We start from the raw sequence: 25084 nt of genomic DNA on the forward strand, positions 1-25084 counted from the left end.
TCCCTAGGAAAAAGAATGAAGCTGGGAGCATTACAATACCTGACTTCAAACTATATTATAGGGCTACAACAATCAAAACAGCATGGTATTGGCAGAAAAATAGACACTCAGACCAATGGAACAGAATAGAGAGTCCAGAAATAAAACCACATATATATATAGTCAAAAAATTTTTGATAAAGGGGCCAACAACACACAATGGAGAAAAGAAAGCCTCTTCAACAAAAGGTGCTGGGAAAACTGGAAAGCCACAAGCAAAAGAATAAAACTCGACTACAGTTTGTCCCTTTGTACTAAAATTAATTCAAAATGGATCAAAGACCTAAATATAAGACCTGAAACAATAAAGTACATAGAAGAAGACATAGGTACTAAACTCATGGACCTTGGTTTTAAAAAGCATATTATGAATTTGACTCCAAAGGCAAGAGAAATGAAGGCAAAGATAAATGAATGGGACTATATCAGACTAAAAAGTTTTTGCTCAGCAAGAGAAACTGACAACAAAATAAACAGACAGCCAACTAAATGGGAAATGATATTTTCAAACAACAGCTCAGATAAGGGCCTAATATCCAAAATATACAAAGAACTCATAAAGCACAACAACAAACAACCCAATAAAAAAATGGGAAGAGGACATGAACAGACACTTCTCCCAGGAAGAAATACAAATGGCCAACAGATATATCAAAAGATGCTAATCTGGAGAAAGCAATCAGGATGACGTCAGAGTAATGGCGGGGTAGGAAGCGATACCGATAAATCTCCCCCAAAACTCAACAAGATCTTCAACCAGAAACAGAAAAACCTATACTTGGAGCTTCCAGATGCTTCGCAATACACCCAAAGGTATGATTGAGGGAAAAATTGGCTAAATATATAACCAAACCCCGAAGGAAATAGGGAGTAAGAAATGCTCCGCCTTCCTCACTAACCTAAACAGGGCGGCTTTCTCTGGTAACTGTGAATATAGAAACTGAGGCGGGCAAAGGGGGTGAATACATCCAGGCCGCGACACAAACGGCCGAACCAGGCTGTGGCACGGAGATCCAAGCCAAGGAAAATCTGATCCTGTGGCAACCCGGGCAATACAAGCTAACACTCGCGCCAAACCCAAACAAAGAAAGACAAGCGGGGCGGACATTTTACCCGGTCTCCTGGTTGGTGCGCAGTTAGTGGGTGAGAGATTTCTTCCTAAGCCCCGGAAGTGGGTGCCCGTGTTGCCCCACGGAGAGGCAGGGTCCGAGGCCTTTCTGTGGGCCGAGGGCAGAGTCTCTGGGCAGCCCCAGCGCCCTGGGAAAGCCACGCACGGGAGGGAGTGAGAACTAATTCCAACGGTGGAGATTTTCCGTACTGGAGGGTGTTTCACTCAGAGGGAAAGCGGCCGGCCTCATATCCTGGTTTGCGCGCGCAGATAAGGAGTGAGCGATTCCTCCGAGTGCCTCGGCAGTGCGCGCCCGTGTTATCGCACAGAGGGGCAGAGTCAGGGGCCTTTGTGTGGGCCAAAGCGGAATCTCGGGCCGCCCCAGCGCCTTGCAAAAGCCGCGCACGGGGACGGAGCGAGACTCAATTCCAACGCTGCAACTTTTCCCTGCGGTCGGGGGTTTCACTCAGAGCGTGAGACTGCTGGCCGGATATCCTGGTCTGCGCGCGCAGCCAGTGAGTGAGAGTTTCCTCCAAGCGCCCCGGAAGTGGGCGTCCGCTTGTGTTACCGGACAGAGTGGCAGAGCCAGAGGTCTTTGAATGGCCGGAAAGCCCGCCTGATTATGCTAGCAGCTCTGACTGACTGAGCCTTACCCAGAGCCCTGTGCTGAGTAGAAATAGAATGGGGAGTTGCCAGCTCTTTGAGCCTCTTACTATCCAGGCAGAGGCAGCAGCAACCCCATAGCTGGATTATCAGGCTACTAATTGAGGAAGGAAAGACTAGGAGAAAGGCTCCAGGAACACGGACTCTCTCACTGTCGGAGCCTATAAATGCTAATAGCCTCGACTGCCAACGAGACTAAAGCACAATACATGACATTGCCATAGACACTTGTCAACTGCAAACCTCCACCTGAGCGTGGCAAAGGGGCAAAACCCGGGGTACAGAGTCACTGACCAGGAAGAGGGAGAGAAAAGAAAAAGCAAGAAGATAACCTCTCAAAATCAAGAATAATCTGCAGACTTTATAACCTATCCCATTTTATTATATTTGTTCGTTTCTCTTATCTTCATTCTTGATACTTTTTTTTCCTCCTCCAATTTGGCCGATTAACTCTCTACCGGTCTTACTCTCTCCTCTCCTTGAACTACACTACCCATAAGTGTTACATCTCCCATTATCTTTTCTCTTCTCTTCCTTTCTCTCTATGAGGGTTGCACTCCAAAACCCTTAACTCTCTCTCTCTCTCTCTCCTTTCTTTTATCTTCTTTTAGTGGTTCACTCTTTTTTTCTCTCTCTCTCTCTTTCTTTTCTCCCTCTATATTAGTTTCTTCCTTTCTCCTTTACATCTCCTCTCATTCAAACCTCAATAACAAACAAATTATCTTATCTGGGACTCAAACTTATGTTTGTGGCATTTTGGGGGGTTTTTACTTCACCTTTTTAACTCACTAGCAGTGCTCCCATCCCTGGCTCTCCATATTATATAGTTCTTGTTCCACTAAATACAATAGTAATTTTTTAATTTGTCCCCCCATTTTTCCGTTTTCCTCTTAATCCTCTCATCATAACTCTTAGACAACCAACACCTAAAAGCAAATCATTTTATTCTTGACCCAAATTTTTTCCTTATTTGCTTTTTGTGGGTCCATACGCTCTTTTTGTTCTTCTTCTTTTTTCTTTCTTTTTTTTTTTTTTTTGCCCCTTTATTACTTTTCCCCAATTCAGGCCCTCCATCACAGGCATTGTTTGTTATACTTCACAGTCCATCACAAGATTTTATCAAGAAAGAAGGGAGAGGAGAGGAAAAAAGGAGGGGGGGAATAATTTCCTTTTTTTTTTTTTTTTTTTTTAAATTTTTATTTTATTTTATTTTTCTTTATTTCATTATTAATTTTTTTTTAAAAAAACAACTCTTTTCGATTTTTTTTTTATTATTTTTTTAAACTTTTTATTCTTTATTAAATCTCATTAATACTATCAACAAAACCACCCTCAGATGCCATTAAGGAAGAGAAAATCGAATATCATGGATACAAAAGAAAGAGAGGTAACACAGCTAGATGAGGAAAAATCTATGGAGAAAAAGTTTAATATATTGGAAACCTTGGAGCTAAATGACAGAGAATTCAAGATAGAAATCCTAAAAATCCTCTGAGATATACAAGAAAACACAGAAAGGCAATTTAGGGAGCTCAGAAAACAACTCAATGAACACAAAGAATATATGTCCAAGGAAATTGAAACTATAAAAACAAATCAAACAGAGATGAAAAACTCAATTCACGAGCTGAAAAACGAAGTAACAAGCTTAGCTAATAGAACAGGTCAGATAGAAGAGAGGATTAGTGAAATAGAAGACAAGCAACTTGAGGCACAACAGAGAGAAGAAGAAAGAGACTCAAAAATTTAAAAAAATGAGATAGCCCTACAAGAATTATCTGACTCCATCAAAAAGAATAACATAAGAATAGTAAGTATATCAGAGGGAGAAGAGAGAGAAAATGGAATGAAGAACATACTCAAACAAATAATAGATGAGAACTTCCCAAGCCTGTGGAAAGAACTAAAGCCTCAAGTTCAAGAAGCAAACAGAACTCCAAGTTTTCTTAACCCCAACAAACCTACTCCAAGGCATATCATAATGAAATTGACACAAACCAACAGCAAAGAAAAAATTCTCAAGGCAGCCAGGGAAAAGAAGAATACAACATATAAAGGAAGGCCCATTAGATTATCATCAGATTTCTCAGCAGAAACTCTACAAGCTAGAAGAGAGTGGACCCCAATATTTAAAGTCCTGAAAGAGAGGAACTTTCAGCCACGAATACTATACCCATCAAAGCTATCCTTCAAATATGAAGGAGAAATAAAAACATTCACAGATACAGAAAAGATGAGGGAATTTATCATCAGAAAACCCCCACTCCAGGAATTACTAAAGGGGGTTCTCCAATCAGATACAAAGAACAAAAAAAAAAACAGAGCCACAAGTAAAAGCTCCAAGAAGAACACAATAAAACCAAATTTAAACTGTGACAACAACAAAAAGAAAGAGGGGGAGAAGATGGAGATTAACAGTAGCAAAGGACGATGGAGTGCAAAAGTACTCACAAAATAGTTCGCTACAATGAACAGGGTAGGGACCCTTTTCATTATTCAAAGGTAACCACCATTGAAAAAACCACCACAGAAGCACATGAGATAAAAACGATAGCAACAGTGGAAAGATGTATGGAATACAACCAAATAAAAACAAAAGATAGAAAAACAAAAGAGAAGGATCAAACAAGACACAAAACTAACAGAAAGCAAGATATAAAATGGCAATAGGGAACTCACAAGTATCAATAATTACACTAAATGTAAACGGATTAAACTCACCAATAAAAAGGCACAGAGTAGCAGAATGGATTAAAAAAGAAAATCCAACTGTATGCTGCCTACAGGAAACTCATCTAAGTAACAAGGATAAAAACAAATTCAAAGTGAAAGGCTGGAAAACAATACTCCAAGCAAATAACATCCAAAAAAAAGCAGGTGTAGCAATACTCATATCGGATAATGCTGACTACAAGACAGGAAAAGTACTCAGAGACAAAAATGGCCATTTCATAATGGCTAAGGGGACACTGAATCAAGAAGATATAACAATTCTTAATATATATGCACCAAACCAAGGAGCACCAAAATATATAAGACAGCTACTTATTGATCTTAAAACAAAAACTGACAAAAATACAATCATACTTGGAGACCTCAATACACCGCTGACGGCTCTAGATCGGTCATCCAAACAGAGAATCAACAAAGACATAGTGGCCTTAAACAAAACACTAGAGCACCTGGATATGATAGACATCTACAGGACATTTCATCCCAAAGTGACTGAGTATACATTTTTCTCCAGTGTACATGGATCATTCTCAAGAATTGACCATATGTTGGGCCACAAAAACAACATCAGCAAATTCAGAAAAATTGAAGTTGTACCAAGCATATTTTCTGATCATAAAGCCTTGAAACTAGAATTCAACTGCAAAAAAGAGGAAAAAAATCCCACAAAAGCGTGGAAACTAAACAACATACTTTTAAAAAATGAATGGGTCAAAGAAGAAATAAGTGCAGAGATCAAAAGATATATACAGACTAATGAAAATGACAATACGACATATCAGAATCTATGGGATGCAGCAAAAGCAGTGATAAGAGGGAAGTTCATATCACTTCAGGCATATATGAACAAACAAGAGAGAGCCCAAGTGAACCACTTAACTTCCCACCTTAAGGAACTAGAAAAAGAAGAACAAAGACAACCCAAAACCAGCCGAAGAAAGGAGATAATAAAAATCAGAGCAGAAATAAATGAATTAGAGAACAGAAAAACTATAGAAAAAATTAATAGAACAAGGAGCTGGTTCTTTGAAAAGATCAACAAAATTGACAAACCCTTGGCAAGACTTACCAAGGAAAAAAGAGAAAGAACTCATATAAACAAAATCCAAAATGAAAGAGGAGAAATCACCACGGACACCGTAGATATACAAAGAATTATTGTAGAATACTATGGAAAACTTTATGCCACTAAATTCAACAACCTAGAAGAAATGGATAAATTCCTAGAAAAATACAACCTTCCTAGACTGAGTCAAGAAGAAGCAGAAAGCCTAAACAGACCTATCAGTAGAGAAGAAATAGAAAAAACCATTAAAAACCTCCCCAAAAATAAAAGTCCAGGCCCTGACGGCTATACCAGCGAATTTTATCAAACATTCAAAGAAGACTTGGTTCCTATTCTACTCAAAGTCTTCCAAAAAATTGAAGAAGAAGCAATACTTCCAAACACATTTTACGAAGCCAACATAACCCTCATACCAAAACCAGGCAAGGATGGCACAAAAAAAGAAAACTACAGACCAATATCTCTAATGAATACAGATGCTAAAATACTAAACAAAATACTAGCAAATCGAATACAACAACATATTCAACAAATAATACATCATGATCAAGTGGGATTCATCCCAGAATCTCAAGGATGGTTCAACATACGTAAAACGGTTAATGTAATACACCATATCAACAAAACAAAGAACAAAAACCACATGATCTTATCAATAGACGCAGAAAAGGCTTTCGATAAAATACAACACAATTTTATGTTTAAGACTCTCAACAAAATGGGTATAGAAGGAAAATATCTCAACATGATAAAGGCCATATATGATAAACCATCAGCTAACATCATATTAAATGGCACTAAACTGAAGGCTTTCCCCCTTAAATCAGGAACAAGACAGGGTTGTCCACTCTCTCCACTCTTATTTAATGTGGTACTAGAGGTTCTAGCCAGAGCAATCAGACAAGACAAAGAAATAGAAGGCATCCATATCGGAAAAGAAGAAGTAAAGGTATCACTTTTTGCAGATGATATGATACTATACATCGAAAACCCCAAAGAATCCACAAAAAGACTACTAGAAACAATAAGCCAATACAGTAAGGTCGCAGGATACAAAATTAACATACAGAAGTCAATAGCCTTTCTATATGCCAACAATGAAACAACTGAGAACGAACTCAAAAGAATAATCCCCTTCACGATTGCAACAAAAAAAATAAAATACTTAGGAATAAACATAACAAAGAATGTAAAGGACTTATATAATGAAAACTATAAACCATTGTTAAGGGAAATCGAAAAAGATATAATGAGATGGAAGAATATACCTTGTTCTTGGCTAGGAAGAATAAATATAATCAAGATGGCTATATTACCCAAAGCAATATACAAATTTAATGCAATTCCCATCAAACTTCCAATGACATTTTTTAAAGAAATAGAGCAAAAAATCATCAGATTTATATGGAACTATAAAAAACCCCGAATAGCCAAAGCAATCCTAAAGAAAAAGAATGAAGCTGGGGGCATTTCAATACCTGACTTCAAACTCTATTATAGGGCCACGACAATCAAAACAGCATGGTATTGGCAGAAAAATAGACACTCAGACCAATGGAACAGAATAGAAAGTCCAGAAATAAAACCACATATATATAGTCAAATAATTTTTGATAAAGGGGCCAACAACACACAATGGAGAAAAGAAAGCCTCTTCAATAAATGGTGCTGGGAAAACTGGAAAGCCACATGCAAAAGAATGAAACTGGACTACAGTCTCTCCCCCTGTACAAAAATTAACTCAAAATGGATCAAAGATCTAAACATAAGACCTGAATCAATTAAGTACATAGAAGAAGACATAGGTACTCAACTCAGGGACCTGGGTTTTAAAGAGCATTTTATGAATTTGACTCCAATGGCAAGAGAAGTGAAGGCAAAAATTAATGAATGGGACTACATCAGACTAAGAAGTTTTTGCTCAGCAAGAGAAACTGATAACAAAATAAACAGAAAGCCAACTAAATGGGAAATGATTTTTTCAAACAACAGCTCAGATAAGGGCCTAATATCCAAAATATACAAAGAACTCATAAAACTCAACAACAAACAAACAAACAATCCAATAAAAAAATGGGAAGAGGATATGAATAGACACTTCTCCCAGGAAGAAATACAAATGGCCAACAGATATATGAAAAGATGCTCATCTTCTTTAGCTATTAGAGAAATGCAAATCAAAACGGCAATGAGATACCACCTCACACCTGTTCGATTAGCTGTTATTAGCAAGTCAGGTAACAGCAAATGTTGGAGAGGCTGTGGAGAAAAAGGAACCCTCATACACTGTTGGTGGGAATGTAAAGTAGTACAACCATTATGGAAGAAAGTATGGTGGTTCCTCAAAAAACTGAAAATAGAACTACCTTATGACCCAGCAATCCCTCTACTGGGTATATATCCCAAAAACTCAGAAACATTGATACATAAAGACACATGCAGCCCCATGTTTATTGCAGCATTGTTCACAGTGGCCAGGACATGGAAACAACCAAAAAGCCCATCAATAGATGACTGGATAAAGAAGATGTGGCACATATACACTATGGAATACTACTCAGCCATAAGAAATGATGACATCGGAACATTTACAGCAAAATGGTGGGATCTTGATAACATGATACGAAGCGAAATACGTAAATCAGAAATAAACAGGAACTGTATTATTCCATACGTAGGTGGGACATAATAGTGAAAATAAGAGACATTTATAAGAGTGTGGTGGTTACGGGGGGGAGGGGGGAATGGGAGAGGGATAGGGGGTGGGGAGGGGCACAAAGAAAACAAGATAGAAGGTGACAGAGGACAATCTGACTTTGGGTGGTGGGTATGCAACATAATTGAACGACAAGATAACCTGGACTTGTTATCTTTGAATATATGTATCCTGATTTATTGATGTCACCCCATTAAAAAAATAAAATTATAAAAAAAAAAAAAAAAGATGCTAATCTTCATTAGTTATTAGAGAAATGCAAATCAAAACTACAATGAGATACCGCCTCACACCTGTTAGATTAGCTATTATTAACAAGACAGGTAATAGCAAATGTTGGAGAGGCTGTGGAGAAATAGGAACCCTCATTCATTGTTGGTGGGAATGTAAAGTAGTACAACCATTATGGAAGAAAGTATGGTGGTTCCTCAAAAAACTGAAAATAGAACTACCTTATGACCCAGCAATCCCTCTACTGGGTATATACCCCCAAAACTCAGAAACATTGATACATAAAGATACATGCAGCCACATATACATACTCAGCCATAAGAAATGATGACATTGGATCATTTACAACAAAATGGTTGGATCTTGATAACATTATATGGAGTAAAATAATTAAATTAAAAAAAACTAAGAACTGCATGATTCCATACATAGGTGGGACATAAAAACAAGACTAAGAGATATGGACAAGAGTGTGGTGGTTATAGGAGGAGGGGGGAGGAGGAGCAGGAGGGAGAGTGGAAGGGTGAGGAAGAGGGTCACAAAGAAAACTAGATAGAAGGTGACTGAGGACAATCTGACTTTGGGTGATGGGTATGCAACATAATTGATTGACAAGATAACCTGGACATATTCTGTGAACATATGTACCCTGATTTATTGGTGTCACCCCATTAAAATTAATAAAAATTTATTTTAAAAAAAGCTGGGGTACCAATACTTACATCTGACAAAATAGACATTAAAACAAAGAGATAAAGAAGGTATCTACATAATGATAAAGGGAGCATTCCAACAGGAAGATATAACCATTATAAGTATGCACCTAATATAGGAGCACCTAAATATATAAAGGAGACTTTAATGGATATAAAGGGCAAGATCAATAGCAATACTATAATAGTAGGGGATTTCAATACCCCACTAACATCTCTAGATAGATCCTCAAGAAAGAAAATTAACAAAGAAACAATAGACCTAAAGGACACACTAGATCAATTGGATTTAAGGGATATCTTCAGAACCTTTCACCCTAAAGCAGCAGATTATACATTCTTTTCAACTGCTCATGGTACATTCTCTAGGACATACATGTTAGGGCACAAAATGGTCTCAACAAATTTAAGAAGATTAAAATCATATCAAGCATTTTCTCTGATCACAATGGCATGAAACTAGAAATCAACCACAACAGAAAAACTCAAAAATTCTCAAACACATGGAAAATAAATAGCAGGCTGTTAAATAACAAATGAATTAACAATGAGATCAAAGAGGAAATAAAAAAATTCCTAGAAATGAATGATAATGAGCATACAACTCAAAATTTATGGGACACAGCAAAAGCAGTACTGAGAGGGAAGTTCATAGCACTACAGACATACTTAAGAAGCTAGAAAAAGCTCAAATAAACAACTTAACCCTGTTTATAAAAGAAATAGAAAAAGAACAGCAAGTAAAGCCCAGATGTAGTAGAAGGAAGGAAATAATAAAGATCAGAGCAGAAATAAATGACATGGAGGCTAAAGAAACAATACAGAGGATCAATGAAACCAGAAGCTGGTTCTCTGAAAAGGTAAACAAGATCGATGATCCTTTAACTAGACTCACCAAGAAAAAAAGAGAGAGGACTCAAATAAATAAAATTAGAAATGAGAGTGGAGAAATAACAACCGACACAACAGAAATACAAAATATTGTAAGAAAATACTATGAAGAACTGTATGCCAAAAAACTAGACAACCTAGATGAAATGGACAAATTCCTTGAAACATACAATTTTCCAAAAATCAATCTGGAAGAATCAGAAAACCTAAACAGACCGATTACAACAAATGAGACCAAAACAGTTATCAAAAAACTCCCAACAAAGAAAAGTCCTGGGCCTGATGGCTTCACAAGTGAATTCTACCAAATATTCATAGAAGAACTAACTACTATCCTTCTCAAGCTATTTCAAAAAATTCAAGAGGAAGGAAGACTTCCAAGCTCCTTTTATTAGACCAGCATAATTCTGATTCCAAAACCAGGCAAAGACAACAAAAAGAAAGAAAATTATAGGCCAATATCCCTGATGAATATAGATGCTAAAATCCTCAACAAAATATTAGCAAACCGGATCCAGCAATATCTGAAAAATATCATATACCATGATCAAATGGGATTTATTCTGGGGAGGCAAGGCTGGTAAATATTCACAAATCAATCAATGAAATTCATCACATAAACAAAAGGAAGGAGAAAAACCACATGATAATTTCAATAGATGCAGAAAAAGCATTTGATAAAATCCAGTACCCATTCATGATCAAAACTCTCAGCAAAGTGGAAAAACAGGGAACATACCTCAATATGATAAAGGCCATCTATGACAAACCCACAGCCAAAATCATACACAATGGGCATAAATTGAAAGCAATCCCCTTAAGATCAGGAACAAGGCAAGGGTGTCCCCTTTCACCACTCTTATTCAATATAGTTCTGGAAGTCCTAGCCATAGCAAGCAGACAAGAAGAAGAAATAAAAGACCTCCAAATTGGAAAAGAAGAAGTACGGCTGTCATTATTTGCAGATGATATGATACTGTACATAGAAAACCCTAAAGTCTCAGTCAAAAAACCACTGGACCTGATAAATGAATTCAGCAAGGTGGCAGGATATAAAATTAATACTCAAAAATCAGAGGCATTTGTATACACTAACAATGAACTGTCAGAAAGAGAAATTAAGGAAGCAATCTCCTTCACCACTGCAACCAAAAAAATAAAGTACCTGGGAGTAAATTTAACCAAGGAGATTAAAGACTTGTACTTGAAAAATTATAAAACATTAATAAAAGAAATCAAGGAAGATTCAAATAAGTGGAAGCATATACTGTGCTCATGGTTAGGAAGAATAAACATCATTAAAATGTCTATATTACCCAAAGCAATTTATAAATTCAATGCAATACCAATTAAAATACCAATGACATACTTCAGAAATATAGAACACATATTCCAAAAATTTATGTGGAACCAAAAAAGAACATGAATAGCCTCAGCAATCTTAAAAAGGAAGAATAAAGTGGGATATATCACACTTCCTGATATCAAGTTATACTACAAGGCCACTGTACTCAAAACAGCCTGGTATTGGCATAAGAACAGGCATATACATCAATGGAACAGAACAGAGAACCCAGAAATAAACCCACAGCTTTATGGACAACTGGTATTTAACAAAGGAGGTAAGAGCATACAATGGAGTAAAGATAGCCTCTTTAATACTTGGTTTTGTGAAAATTGGACATCTACCTGCAAAAAAATGAAACTAGACCACCAACTTACACCATTCACAAAAATAAACTCAAAATGGATGAAAGACTTAAATATACATCGTGAAACCATAAGCATCTTAGAAGAAAACATAGGCAGTAAGCTCTCCGACACCTCTCACAGCAATATATTATTTGCCGATTTATCTCTAAGGGCAAGTGAAATAAAAGACAGGATAAACAAATGGGACTGTATCAAACTGAAAAGCTTTTGCACAGCTAAAGACAATAAGAACAGAATAAAAAGACAAACTACACAATGGCAGAACATATTCAACAATACATCTGATAAGGGATTAATAACCAAAATTTATAAAGAACTTGTAAAACAACACCAGAAAGACAAACAATGCAATCAAAAAATGGGCAAAAGAAATGGACAGACACTTCTCCAAAGAGGACATAGAGATGGCCAATAGACAGATAAAAAAATGCTCAACATTACTAATCATTAGAAAAATGCAAATTAAAACCACAATGAGATATCACCTCACACCAGTCAGAATGGCGCTCATCAACAAAACAACACAGAATAAGTGCTGGCGAGGATGTGGAGAAGAGGGAACCTTCCTGCACTGCTGGTGGGAATGCAGACTGGTGCAGCCTCTGTGGAAAACAGTATGGAGATTCTTCAAAAAATTCAAAATTGAACTGCCCTTTGACCCAGTTTTCCCACTTTTAGGAATATACCCTAAGAACACCATAGAACTGTTCCAAAAGGAGAAATGCACCCCCATGTTTATGGCAGCATTGTTCACAATAGCGAAGATCTGGAAACAGCAAGTGTCTGTCAGTGGACGAGTGGATTAAAAAGCTTTGGTACATATATACTATGGAATACTACTGAGCCATAAGAAACGATGACATCGGATCATTTACAACAACATGGAGGGACCTTGATAACATTATACGGAGTGAAATAAGTAAATCAGAAAAAACTAAGAACTATATGATTCTATACATAGATGGAACATAAAAATGAGACTCAGAGACATGGACAAGAGTGTGATGGTTGGGGGGGAATGGAGAGGGAGGGGGTAAGGGGAGGAGAGGAGCACAAAGAAAACCAGATAGAAGGTGACAGAAGACAATTTGACTTTGAGTGAGGGGTATGCAACATAATCAAATGTCAAAATAACCTGGAGATGTTTTCTCTGAACATATGTACCCTGATTTATCAATGTCACCTCTTTAAAATTAATTAAAAAAGAGAGAGAGAATTGTACAGCCAAAAAAAAAAAAAAAAAAGACTGCATACCTTTGTCAAGCTCTTCTCTTGGAAAATGGAAAATTATATTTTGTATAAATTATAACTCAGCTAAATTGAAAAGCCTTGCTTGAAAACAATATTCCTAAATGAAAAAACTGGGAAAATGTGGCTTAAAAATTTGTCACTTAAATTTTTTTATGTATCTGAAAATGTTCTTTTATTAAGTTATATTAACTGAAGAAGGAAGGTCATGTGGTTAATCAATTATGGTAGACATAACAGGCAGTGAATCCAGGATTTAGCATCCTAGGTCTTACGATTTCTCTAGATTTAGTACTCAAAAATTCAGCTTATACTTGATGCAAATTCATTTCATTCAAAAGAGAACTAATTATGTACATTTTCCCCTATCCCATCTCCAGAGAAACCTGTTCCTCCTCTGATTCCCTACTGAATCCACAAATAAACCACTAGACATTCAGTTCACCCAGCCAGAAACCTGGGAATCATTGATGATTCCCCATTTGTGTTACTTTTCACATCCAACTGTAAAATAACTCCTAAATTTTAGGCCTAATGTCACCACTATCACTGCCCTAATTCGAGCCACCTTTATCTTCTACCTATATTACTACAAAAATTTGCTAACATCTTGCCTCCGATCTTATTTCAATCCATTTTTCATACAATGCACAGAAGGAATATCTCAACATCACAAATCATGATATTCTTCTACCTAAAAGACTTCAATGCTATTTACTAATCTAGTACTGAAATCCAAACCTCTTCTGATGGATTACAATGCTCAGTCTCTCTCTGAAGGATTCCTTACACTTAAAAATCCAGCCATACTGATTTTTTCCCAATTCTTTGAAACACAAATTGCTCTACCTTGTTTCCAGGCCCTTTCACATATTCTATCCTTCTGCGTAGAATATTTTCCCCAACCTTAAACTGACTGGCTTCTACTCATCCTTTGAGACTCGTTATAAATGTTATTTTATGTAAGAAACTCCCTAAACCTCCATTAGATTTCCCTCCTGTTTTCCACAGCATCTTTTCCAATGGCCTGTATTACACTGTGTTGTAACTACTTATATACAAGTCTGGGTTCTCTTCTTCCACAAAGGCAGGGTTTATGTCCTACCGGCCAAGAGTGCACCCCCAGTTAGTATAGTACAGGGGTCCCCAAACTACGGCCTGCGGGCTGCATGCGGCCCCCTGAGGCCATTTATCTAGCCCCCGCCACACTTCCGGAAGGGGCACCTTTCATTGGTGGTCAGTGAGAGGAAACACTGACCATCTCATTAGCCAAAAGCAGGCCCATAGTTCCCATTGAAATACTGGTCAGTTTGTTGATTTAAATTTACTTGTTCTTTATTTTAAATATTGTATTTGTTCCCGTTTTGTTTTTTTACTTTAAAATAAGATATGTGCAGTGTGCATAGGGATTTGTTTATAGTTTTTTTATAGTCCTGCTCTCCAGTGGTCTGAGGGACAGTAAACTGGCCCCCTGTGTAAAAAGTTTGGGGACCCCTGGTAGAGTATCTATGATACACCAGTCACCCAAATATTTGTCAAGCAAATGAGACTGTATTGCTGCCTTACTATCAATCCTAATACCATAATTCAGATATCAGCATAATTCCAAATGACCTTCAGTGCTACCATAGCCTTCAAAAAGTGAAAATAAGGCCCTGGCCGGTTGGCTCAGCGGTAGAGCGTCGGCCTGGCGTGGAGTCCCGGGTTCGATTCCCGGCCAGGGTACACAGGAGAAGCGCCCATCTGCTTCTCCACCCCTCCCCCTCTCCATCCTCTCTGTCTCTCTCTTCCCCTCCAGCAGCCGAGGCTCCATTGGAGCAAAGATGGCCCGGGCGCTGGGGATGGCTCTGTGGCCTCTGCCCCAGGCGCTAGAATGGCTCTGGATGCAACAGAGTGACGCTCCGGGTGGGCAGAGCATCACCCCCTGGTAGGCATGCCGGGTGGATCCCGGTCGGGTGCATGCGGGAGTCTGTCTGACTGCCTCCCCGTTTCTAGCTTCAGAAAAATGAAAAAAAAAAAAAATGAAAATAAGGTAAAATTCTTTGCAGTTATCTACCACTCCCTTCGCAGGCCCCGCCCCACACTTCTTGTTTTTTTGCCCTTACGTGTCAAACACCGAGTTCCTCCATGTTTTCTCGATATCTAAGGTCTCCTAACCTAAACCAACTAGATCTGACTTCCAGTTCTAAATTCTTGTCCCTTCCTCCCAGCAAGTAAGAAGTGACTATTTCTAAAGTCAGATTTTCAAATTAAATAAATTCAAACTATGTTATAATTGAAATATTGATCTTCCCATGGGTACTTACTTTTTTAAGTTTATTATATTATTCAACTTACAAAAATATTTCATGCTCATTAGAGAAATTTTCCCCATCTCACAGAAATAATCATTAAGACTTAGATTTATTATTTTTCTAAATATTGTGCATATACAATATTTGTGTTTATACATTTGTGAGCCTGATGCTTCTCTGAACCTTATTATATAAGCACTGTCTATGTTATTGAAAGCTTTTAAAAAGTATAATACTATTTTTGAGGAATTATGTTTTATATAATTATTTCTCTGGGGGCATTTTCATAGAAAATATGCCTCATGCAAATGCATCTTTAAACATGTATAAGGATATTTTTTTCAGCAGGAAACATCTACGTTCCATTTCAACTCTCATCACCACCACGTGTCCTTCAGAGCCATCTTCCATAGTTAGTTTGCCAACTAATATACCTTTGAAATCAAAGATGCACCACATTTAGCCCTGCTTTCTTCAACTTTTTGATAAGAATTGTTAGAAAGAGATGAGAGAGTGAAACAGTGAGACAGAGAGAGAGAAAGAGAGAAAGAGAGAGGAGCAAGAAGAGGAGGAAGGGGGAAGGAAGTAAGAGGGGAACGAATGAAGAGAGGAAGAAGAATTAGAAATATTGAGTCGCACAACAAAATGAAGCATTTGAAACTGACTTACTGCTAGGGCAGAAAACCAGTATCTGCATAAGGGTTATTATTTGTTTTTCTTTCTATTAAAACAGTATCACCCTGGCTTTTAAAACACCATAAAATCATATTATCTCTTACCAGTGCCAATACATTTAGAAATTCTCTTGTGTCAAAATGTAGCAAAGTCCGAACATAGGGATAAATTTCTTCCTCAGGGGAAGCTTCTGCTGAATGCAGGCGAATTAGAAATTCAAAAACCTGCCAAATTGGGGGGAAAAAAGTTGATTATTTTCTCACCTGGCAAAGTATCTCGCTGAAGCATTTATTTCCATCTGGATAAAATAAAAGCAGGCTGAATTTACTTTAAGTGCCACATGTCATAACTTCTATAACCTCTGCCAGTTCTAACTATTGGCTTCAGTGATGGTATGCACGCTCTCTCCTATTACAGCTAATAGACTGCTCCTGACCCATGTGTAACCTTCAGACAATTTGTTGCTAGTGCATGTTAAGAGGTGTAATGGCAAAAATGCTGGGAAAGAGCACCAACCTGGTTTTTAACCAAAGGAACGAGATCTTCAGGGATATCACCAAGGGGATAGGCACGGCCCGCTAGACAACAGCTAGAAGAAAAGAAAGAGGACAGATTTGGTGACTTGTAATGGGCTGACTTCCAGGTAACACATTGTTTCTCAAACCCAAGATACTAGTTTGATTTTTAAGTTAGGTCTAGTTCAAACCCAGATCAAGATGATAGCCAGTTCAGAAAATGTGGGTGACAGGGAAGGTGGTGAGGTAACACATCTGTGACTAAGTCATATTTCTTTTATTTTCCTAGGAAAAACCCAAGCTGCACTATAGAGGCAAGAAGAAACAAGAAGAGACTGTCTAAAATTCATATACCCAGCGTCTACAAAAATCCTAATGGCACCATTAAACTATGATTTACCTGTTAAAAGCCTAATGTTCTTCAAGGCTTTTAAACCAGTGGCTTTAAGAATGGTGATTAAAGATGGGATGGAGCCAGGCTAAGAGATTTCTGGAAAATGTCTGCAATCAGATAAGCCTTCAGGGAGAGTTAGAATCACTTTTACCCCCAAATCAGACCTTCCTTATGGCTAATGACTTGCCTTGTAGGCTCACTTACAAAAATATCTTCTGAATATACCCTCATTTTTTTGTTTTTCTTTTTTTTTAGGTGTGTGTGTGTGTGTGAATTTTAAACCTCTTTAAACTAGCCATCAATTTTGAGTGTTAGAGACAGCTGGATACCAGTATATTCTAAAAAGTTTAAAGTATAAAATAGGTTTCGGCCCTGGCCGGTTGGCTCAGTGGTAGAGCGTCGGCCTGGCGTGCAGAGGTCCCGGGTTCGATTCCCGGCCAGGGCACACAGGAGAAGCGTCCATCTGCTTCTCCACCCCTCCCCCTCTCCTTCCTCTCTGTCTCTCTCTTCCCCTCCCGCAGCCGAGGCTCCATTGGAGCAAAGATGGCCAGGGCGTTGGGGATGGCTCCTTGGCCTCTGCCCCAGGCGCTAGAGTGGCTCTAGTCGCAACAGAGCGACGCCCGGGAGGGGCAGAGCATCGCCCCCTGGTGGGCAGAGCGTCGCCCCCTGGTGGGCGTGTCGGGTGGATCCTGGACGGGTGCATGCGGGAGTCTGTCTGTCTGTCTTTCCCCGTTTCCAGCTTCAGAAAAATACAAAAAAAAAATAATAATAAAATAAAATAGGTTTCAAACTGAATTCTGACACTAGACAGGAGCTACAGCGATGTTCTGGCAGGTTCTTCAACTGGCTTACCTGCTTGCCACCCTTGCAGCCAGTTATCTGCCTAAAAGTTCCATTAGGACACAGTTCTGAACCTGTGTAGTCTCTTGCAAAGAACTGTGCCAGCAGCAGTTTTACCTCTGCCACTAACTTTTTCATGATTTAAATCTCTGGTCCTGATAGATAATATAGACCGCATACATCCCACAATACCATCAGTAGTAAAAGTACTCTATCTCATGGTTTCTCAACCTCAGCCCTATTGATATGTTGAGAGATAATTCTTTATTGTGGGGACTTCCCTATACATTGTAAGATATTTGGCAGTATCCCAGGCCTTTTCCTACTAGATTCCAGTAGCATCTCTTTCCGCATCCCCACTTGTGATAGTCTCTAGCATTGCCAAATGACTCATGGTGGGGGCGAGGTGCATGGGAGAACAAACTCAACCATGGCTGAAAAACACTTCTATACATGAGAACAAGGGAAAATGAGAACACTACATAGATAAGGATGACAGCACCTCTAAGAACATAGGAGGAAAATTATAGGAGTATAACAGACATAAACAGATGAAACATCTCTTACCTAATATATACAAGGAGCTTGTTGCCCATAACAACTTGTTCATCTAAAATAGAAAAAGTATCATCAGCAAATCTCTCAAAACCCTTTCAGAAATATAACTGTTTTATGGAAACAAAAAATAAAACTTGGCATTTAAGGAAAAGTAAGTATCATATCCCCAAGTAACAGAAAACTTAAATAAGACCACTTTAATTATTACTTTTAGAATTCCCATTATGTTCTTTTATTGGACTCAGGATTGATGAGACATTCTAGGGTACATGTAGAAGAAACAGATCTGAGGGTGGAGATCTATGTATTGTTCGCTTAACCAAAGGCTTGGTCTCCTTGGGACCAGGAGCAGGTGTAGAGCAGGCAATGAGTTGACCAATTATAGATCATGACCAATTAATTAATATTAAGGCATAATTATAAAGTTTTCTCATTTGTAACATGACTTTTACCACCTATAATGCTATAGGACTGGGAGGGCCATTTTTCACAAATGTTTGAGAGACTCACTAAGTGATCCTAAGGACCCTTTGTATTTTAACTTAGGTAAAAAATGTAAGATTCTGTCATCTGGCAATATAAACCTATTTCTTGGTTAAAAGAAACTGGAAATATACACCAAGTTTTATGCCAAGGAGTCATGGGCAACAGAACAAAGAGCACCAAAAGTGGGTAAAATGATCAGTAATTCTTGTGGTATGCAGGTTATAGAATTTGTGGTTGGTGGCCCTGGCCAGTTGCTCAGTAGTAGAGCGTCAGCCCAGTGTGTGGATGTCCTGGGTTTGATTCCTTGCAGGGCACATAAGAGAAGCAACCATCTGCTTCTTCTACCCCTCCTCCCCCTTCTATCCATCTCTCTTCTCCTCCTGCAGCCATGGCTTGATTGATTTGAGTGTGTTGGCCCCAGGCCCTGAGGATAGCTCCATGGAGCCTCCACCTCAGGTGCTAAAAATAGCTCAGTTGTGAGCATGGCCCCAGACGGGGGTTGCTGGGTGTATCCTGGTCAGGAGGCATGCAGGAGTCTGTCTTTCTATCTCCCTTCCTCTCACTTGCAAAAGAAAAAAAAAGTGTTTGTGGTTGGTAATAATGAGGAGCTGAAGTTTCTATTTTTGATACATAAATACTGAACATAAAGCAAGAGTACATCTCTTATTTAATCAGTAATCCTTTATAAATACTTCAAAACTGTGCTGTTACAAGTGAAAATAAACTTGAATAGCTCAAAATTAAATAATTACATACTGCTTCAATTTAAAATGTTCTTAAAATTAATAAACTTTATTTTTAGACAAGTTTTAATTAGGTTTATAGCAAAATTGAGAGGACTGTACAGAGATTCCCATATACAACCATCCATATCCCCACACCACACAATCACCCCTAACTATCAACATCCTGTAACAGAGTAGTACATTTCTTATAAACTATGAACCTACTGGGACACATCATTATCACCTAAAGTTTAAATTCCTCTTAGTGATGTACATTCTCTAGGCTTTGCCAAATGTATGACAAGTATCCACCATTATAGTGTCATACAGAATAGTTTCACTGCCTAAAAATCTCTGTCTACTCAACCCTTCCCTCCCCACTATCCACTAGCGAACACTGATATTTTTACTGTCTCCACAGTTTTGCCTTTTTCACAATGTCACATAACTGGAATCACACAGTATGTAGCCCTTTCGGATTGGCTTCTTTAACTTAGTAATATGCATAGGTTTTCTCTAAGTCTTTTCACGGCTTTATAGCTCATTTCTTTTTAGTGCTGAATGATATTCCATTGTCTGGATATACCACAGTTTAGTCATCCGTTCTTTTTGCTTTTAAACTTTGGTAATTATGAAGAAAGCTGCTATAAACATTGGTGTGCAGGTTTTTATAAAGACATAAATTTTCAACTCCTTTGAGTTAATACCAAAGAGAGCAATTTCTAGGTCATATGGTAAGGCTATGTTTAGTTTTGTAAGAAATCACTAAGCTGGCCTAACTGGTGGTGGCACAGTGAGTAGAGCACCAACCTGGGATGCTGAGGTCCCACATTCAAAACCCCAAGGTCGCTGACTTGAAAGCAGGCTCACCAGCTTAAGTGTGGGATCACTGGCTTGAGCGTGGGATCCTCAACACGATCCCATGGTTATTGGCCTGAGCCCAAAGGTCACTGGCTTGAGCAAGGGGGTCACTTGCTCGGCTGGAGCCCCCTGGCAAGGCAGGTATGAGAAGCAGTCAAAGAACAACTAAAGTGCTGCATCTATGAGTTGATGCTTCTCAACTCACTCCCTTCTTGTCCATCTGTCTGTCTCACAAAAAAAGAAGAAAAAGAAGAAAAGAAAGAAAGAGGAAGGAAGGAAGGAAGGGAGGGAGGGAGGGAAGGGAGGGGAGGGGGAGGGGAGGGAGAGGGGAGGGGAGGGGAGGGAGAGGGAAAGGGGAGGGGAGGAAGAGGGAGAGGGAGGGAGGAAAAGAAAAATCACCAAACTCTCTTCCACAAGCGGCCATACCACTTTGCATTCTCACCAGCAATAAATGAGAGTTTCTGTCGTGCCATATCCTAGCCAACATTTGGCTCTGTCAGTGTCCCAGATTTTTGCTGTTCTAATAGGTGTGTGTACTGGTATCTCACTGTTGTTTAAAACTGTAATTCCCTAACGATGTTGAGTATCTTTTCATATGCTTACTTGTGATCTATGCATTTTCTTTGGTGAGATGCCTGTTTTTAATCAGGTTGTTTATTTTCTTATTGTTGAGTTTTAGGATTTTTTGTCTATTTGGATAATAGTCTTTTGCAAATATTTCCCTCCAATCTGAGGATTGTCTTCTCAGTCTCTGTCTTATGCAAAGAAGTTTTGAATTTTAACAAAGTTCAGCGCAATCATTTCTTTCTTTCATAGATAGTACCTTTCTTTCCTGGATGGTATTGTATTTAAAACTTCATCACCATAACCACAATCAATTAGGCTATCTCCTATGTTATCTTCTAGAAGTTTCATACTTTTACATTTTACCATTAGGTCTATGATTCATTTTGAGCTTTTTTTTGTGAAAAGGGTAAAGTTTGTGTCTAGATTCATTTTTTTTGTACGTGGATGTATAGTTGTTCCTCCCCTTTTTGTCAAAAAGAATACCTTTGCTCCGATGTATTGGCATTGCTTCTCTGTCAAAGATCGGTCGACTATGTTTATAAGAGTCTCCTTCTGAACTCTCTTGTGTTTCACTGATCTATTTTTCTATTCTTTCACCAATATCACACTGTCTTGATTATTGTACCTTTATAGTAAATCTTTCAACTTTATTCTCTCTCAGTATTGACTTAGCTATTCTGGGTTTTTTGACTTTCCATATAAACTGTAGAATCAGTTTGTCAATATCCAAAAAAAATAATAATAACTTGCTGGGATTTTGATTGGGATTACACTGAATTTACAGATTAAGCTAGGAAAAAATGACGTTGACAGTATTGAGTCTTCCTGCCCTACAATGGTTCACAGGTAGCACAAGGACCTTCTAATAACAAAATACTCCTAATTCCTCCCTCCTATATCTATATCCTTGCTGTCATTCATTTCATTTATACTTAAGCATATATACACATATGCACAAACAAGCCATACATAATCAAATACACTGTTACTATTATTCTGAACAAATTGTTATCTGACAGATCAAGCATAAGAAAAATAGCCTGGCCTGTAGTGGTGCAATGAGTAAAACAGCAACCTGGAATGCTGAGGCCGCCAGTTCAAAGCCCTGGGTTTGCCTGGTCAAGGCACACAGGACAAGCAATCACTGAAAGACTAAAGTAAAGCAACTATGAGTTAATACTTCTCACTCCCTTGCCCCTCTCTCTCCTCTCTCTGCAAAAGCAATGAATAAAATCTTTTAACAGAAATAAATAAGAAAAATAAAAGTTTTTACCTTACCTTCTTCACTTATTCATTCTCCATTGCTCTTCCTTTCTTATATCTAAGGCTCCTAGGGCCTGACCTGTGGTGGTACAGTGGATAAAGCATCGACCTGGAATGCTGAGGTCGCCGGTTCAAAACCCTGGGCTTGCCTGGCCAAGGCACATATGGGACTTGATACTTCCTGCTCCTCCCCCCTTCTCTTTCTCCCCCCCTAAAATAAATAAACATTTTTTTAAAAAAGGCTCCTACAGTATTTTCTTTCTCTCTAAAAACATTTTTTGTTGTTGTTGTTCTTAGAAATTAAATTTAATGGGGTAAGATTTATCAATAAGAGTACATAGGTTTCAGGTAAAAATTTCTATAACATTTAAACTGTTAATTATGTTGTGTACCCATCACTAAAGAACTTTTAAACCTAGCCAGGTAGCTCAGTTGATTAGAGCATTGTCCCCATATGCCAGGTTCTACCCCCATCAGGGCACATACAAGAATAATTCTGTAGGGTAAAAAATTCTATGTTGGATAGATGGACCTTGAGAACATTATACTGAGTGAAATAAGAAAATCAGTAAAGCTAATAACTTTAAGATTTCACACATAGGTGAGGTATAAAACTGAGACTCAGGGACATAGATAAAAGTGAAGTGGTTACTAGGGGGAAGAGGATGTGGTGGAAGGGGATGGAGAGTGGGTAGGGGGAAAGGTATGAAAAGGGACAAATATAAGGTGATGGAAAATGATTTGACTTTGGGTGATGGGTATACAACATTATCAACAGTTCAAATGATATAGAAATGTTTACCTAAAACCTATGTCTTCTTATTGATCTATGTTGCCCTGTTAAAGTTAATTTTCTAAATATTCAATAAAATTAAAAAAAAAAAAGCCTGACCAGGCAGTGGTATAGTGGATAGTGTGTCAAACTGGGACATGGAGGACCCAGGTTCGAAACCCCGAGGTCGCCGGCTTGAGCGCAGGATCATCTGGTTTGAGCAAGGCTCACCAGCTTGCGCCCAAGGTCACTGGCTTGAGCAAGGGGTCACTCGGTCTTCTGTAGCCCCCCTGTCAAGATACATGAGAAACCAATCAATGAACAACTAAGATGCCGCAACGAAGAATTGATGTTTCTCATCTCTTTCCCTTCCTGTCTGTCCCTATCTGTCCCTCTCTCTGTCTCTGTCACACACACAAATTTTTTTTAATTCTATGTTGGTGGGTTTTTCTCTCAACACTTTAAATATTTTATTTCAGTCTTTTCTTGCTTGCATGGTTCCTGAGGAGTAGGATGCAATTCTCATTTTTGCTCCCCTACAGGTAAGGTGCTCTTTTCCTCTGGACTTTCAAGATCTTTTTCATTTTTCTCTGTTTGGATATGCTATGTCTCCATGTTGTTTTTATGCTGTTTATCCTGTTTGGTGTTCTCTGAGCTTCCTAGACCTGTGGTTTGGTTTCTAATATTAATTTGGGAATATTCTCAGTCATTGTTGCTTTAAATATTGTTTCTGTTCCTTTTTCTCCTCTTCTTTCTGATATTCCCATTATGTGTATGCTACATCTTTTGTAGTTGTCCCATAGTTTTTGGATATTCTGTTCTGTTTCCACTTCTCAATCTTTTTCTCTTTGCTTTCAGTTTTTTTTAACGTTTTACTGTTATGCCCTCAAGCTCACAGCTTCTTTCCTCGGTCATGTCAAGTCTGCTACTAAGCCCAGCAAAGGCGTCTTCACTTCTGTTAGTGTGTTTAAAGTCTAAGACTTCTTTTTGATTATTTCTTAAAATTTCGATCTCTCTGCTTATATTATCCCTCCATTACTGAATATTGTCTACTTTTTTCATTAAAACCCTTAGCATATTAATCATAGTATTTTTTTAAATTCCTGGTCTGATCACTTCAATATTACTGCCACATCTAAGTCTGGTTTTGGTGATTTCTCTGTCTCTTCAGGCTGTGTTTTATGCCTTTTAGTATGGCTTGTAATTTTTGAAAGCACACATAATGTGCTAGGTAAAAGGCACTACAGTAAATAGGCCTCTCTTCTGTTGTGGTAAACTGTGAGGGGAAGGGAAGCACTCCACAGACCTATGATTAGGTCTCAGTCTTTTCGTGAGCCTGTGCCCCTGGGCTGTGAACTTCAACAATGCTTCTCAGCCCCCTCCCCCCCCCCTTACATGTGACAGGATGGTTAAAGGAGTTGGGTATTTCCCTTCCCCCACATAAATTAGGCTCTGATAAAATCTCAATGAGTCAGTCTTTCCTGGTGCTAGGCTTAATGAAGAAAAACAGGATACATGAGCATATTTCAAAATGGTTCCTTTTCCCTCTCCCTCCCAAAGCACAAGAAATGTTTGTCTGGTATTGACTGTGAGAACCTGGTAGTAGTCCTGGAGGTAAATCTCACACAATTGTGGAGGCTTTCTTGTGCTGGGCCCCCTGGAGTTTTTACATCTCAGACTTATCCACATTGAGCTACCGGCAATGTATCAACTACAGTTCAAGCTTTCCCGTCCCAGCCCTGGTTCCTGCAGAGGAGCCTGCTCCAGGAAGTTGTGATTCTTTGTTCCTGCCTGTCTCTCTAGTTTCTAGTGCAGCTATTTGGCCTGTGACCTCACTTCACTGGTAAATCTAAGAAGACCTGTTCATTTTTCAGTTTATTCAGCTTTTTTACTTGTGAATAAGACAGAATGGTGACTTCTAAGAGCCTTACATGCTAGACTGGAAACTGGAAGTCCCAAATGTTACTTGATCCAATTCAATTAGCATTTACATGGTGGCAGTCACTTTACTGG

The 25084-nt window shown here is 38.5% G+C and overlaps 1 protein-coding gene across 3 annotated transcripts in view; it reads right to left on the reverse strand.

The window, feature by feature from the left end:
• Nucleotides 1–25084, reverse strand: part of VPS8 (VPS8 subunit of CORVET complex) — a 397311-nt gene that overhangs the window by 215633 nt on the left and 156594 nt on the right. For all 3 annotated transcript variants that reach the window (XM_066346811.1, XM_066346813.1, XM_066346812.1), the window contains exons 25-27: nucleotides 18407–18449; nucleotides 16607–16679; nucleotides 16195–16314 (exon numbers count right to left, since the gene is read on the reverse strand). In XM_066346811.1, the coding sequence (XP_066202908.1) occupies nucleotides 16195–16314; nucleotides 16607–16679; nucleotides 18407–18449 (236 nt within the window). The remainder of the gene's footprint in view (nucleotides 1–16194; nucleotides 16315–16606; nucleotides 16680–18406; nucleotides 18450–25084) is intronic.

The sequence above is a fragment of the Saccopteryx leptura genome, chromosome 8, assembly GCF_036850995.1.
Source record: "Saccopteryx leptura isolate mSacLep1 chromosome 8, mSacLep1_pri_phased_curated, whole genome shotgun sequence".
Classification (NCBI taxonomy): domain Eukaryota; kingdom Metazoa; phylum Chordata; class Mammalia; order Chiroptera; family Emballonuridae; genus Saccopteryx; species Saccopteryx leptura.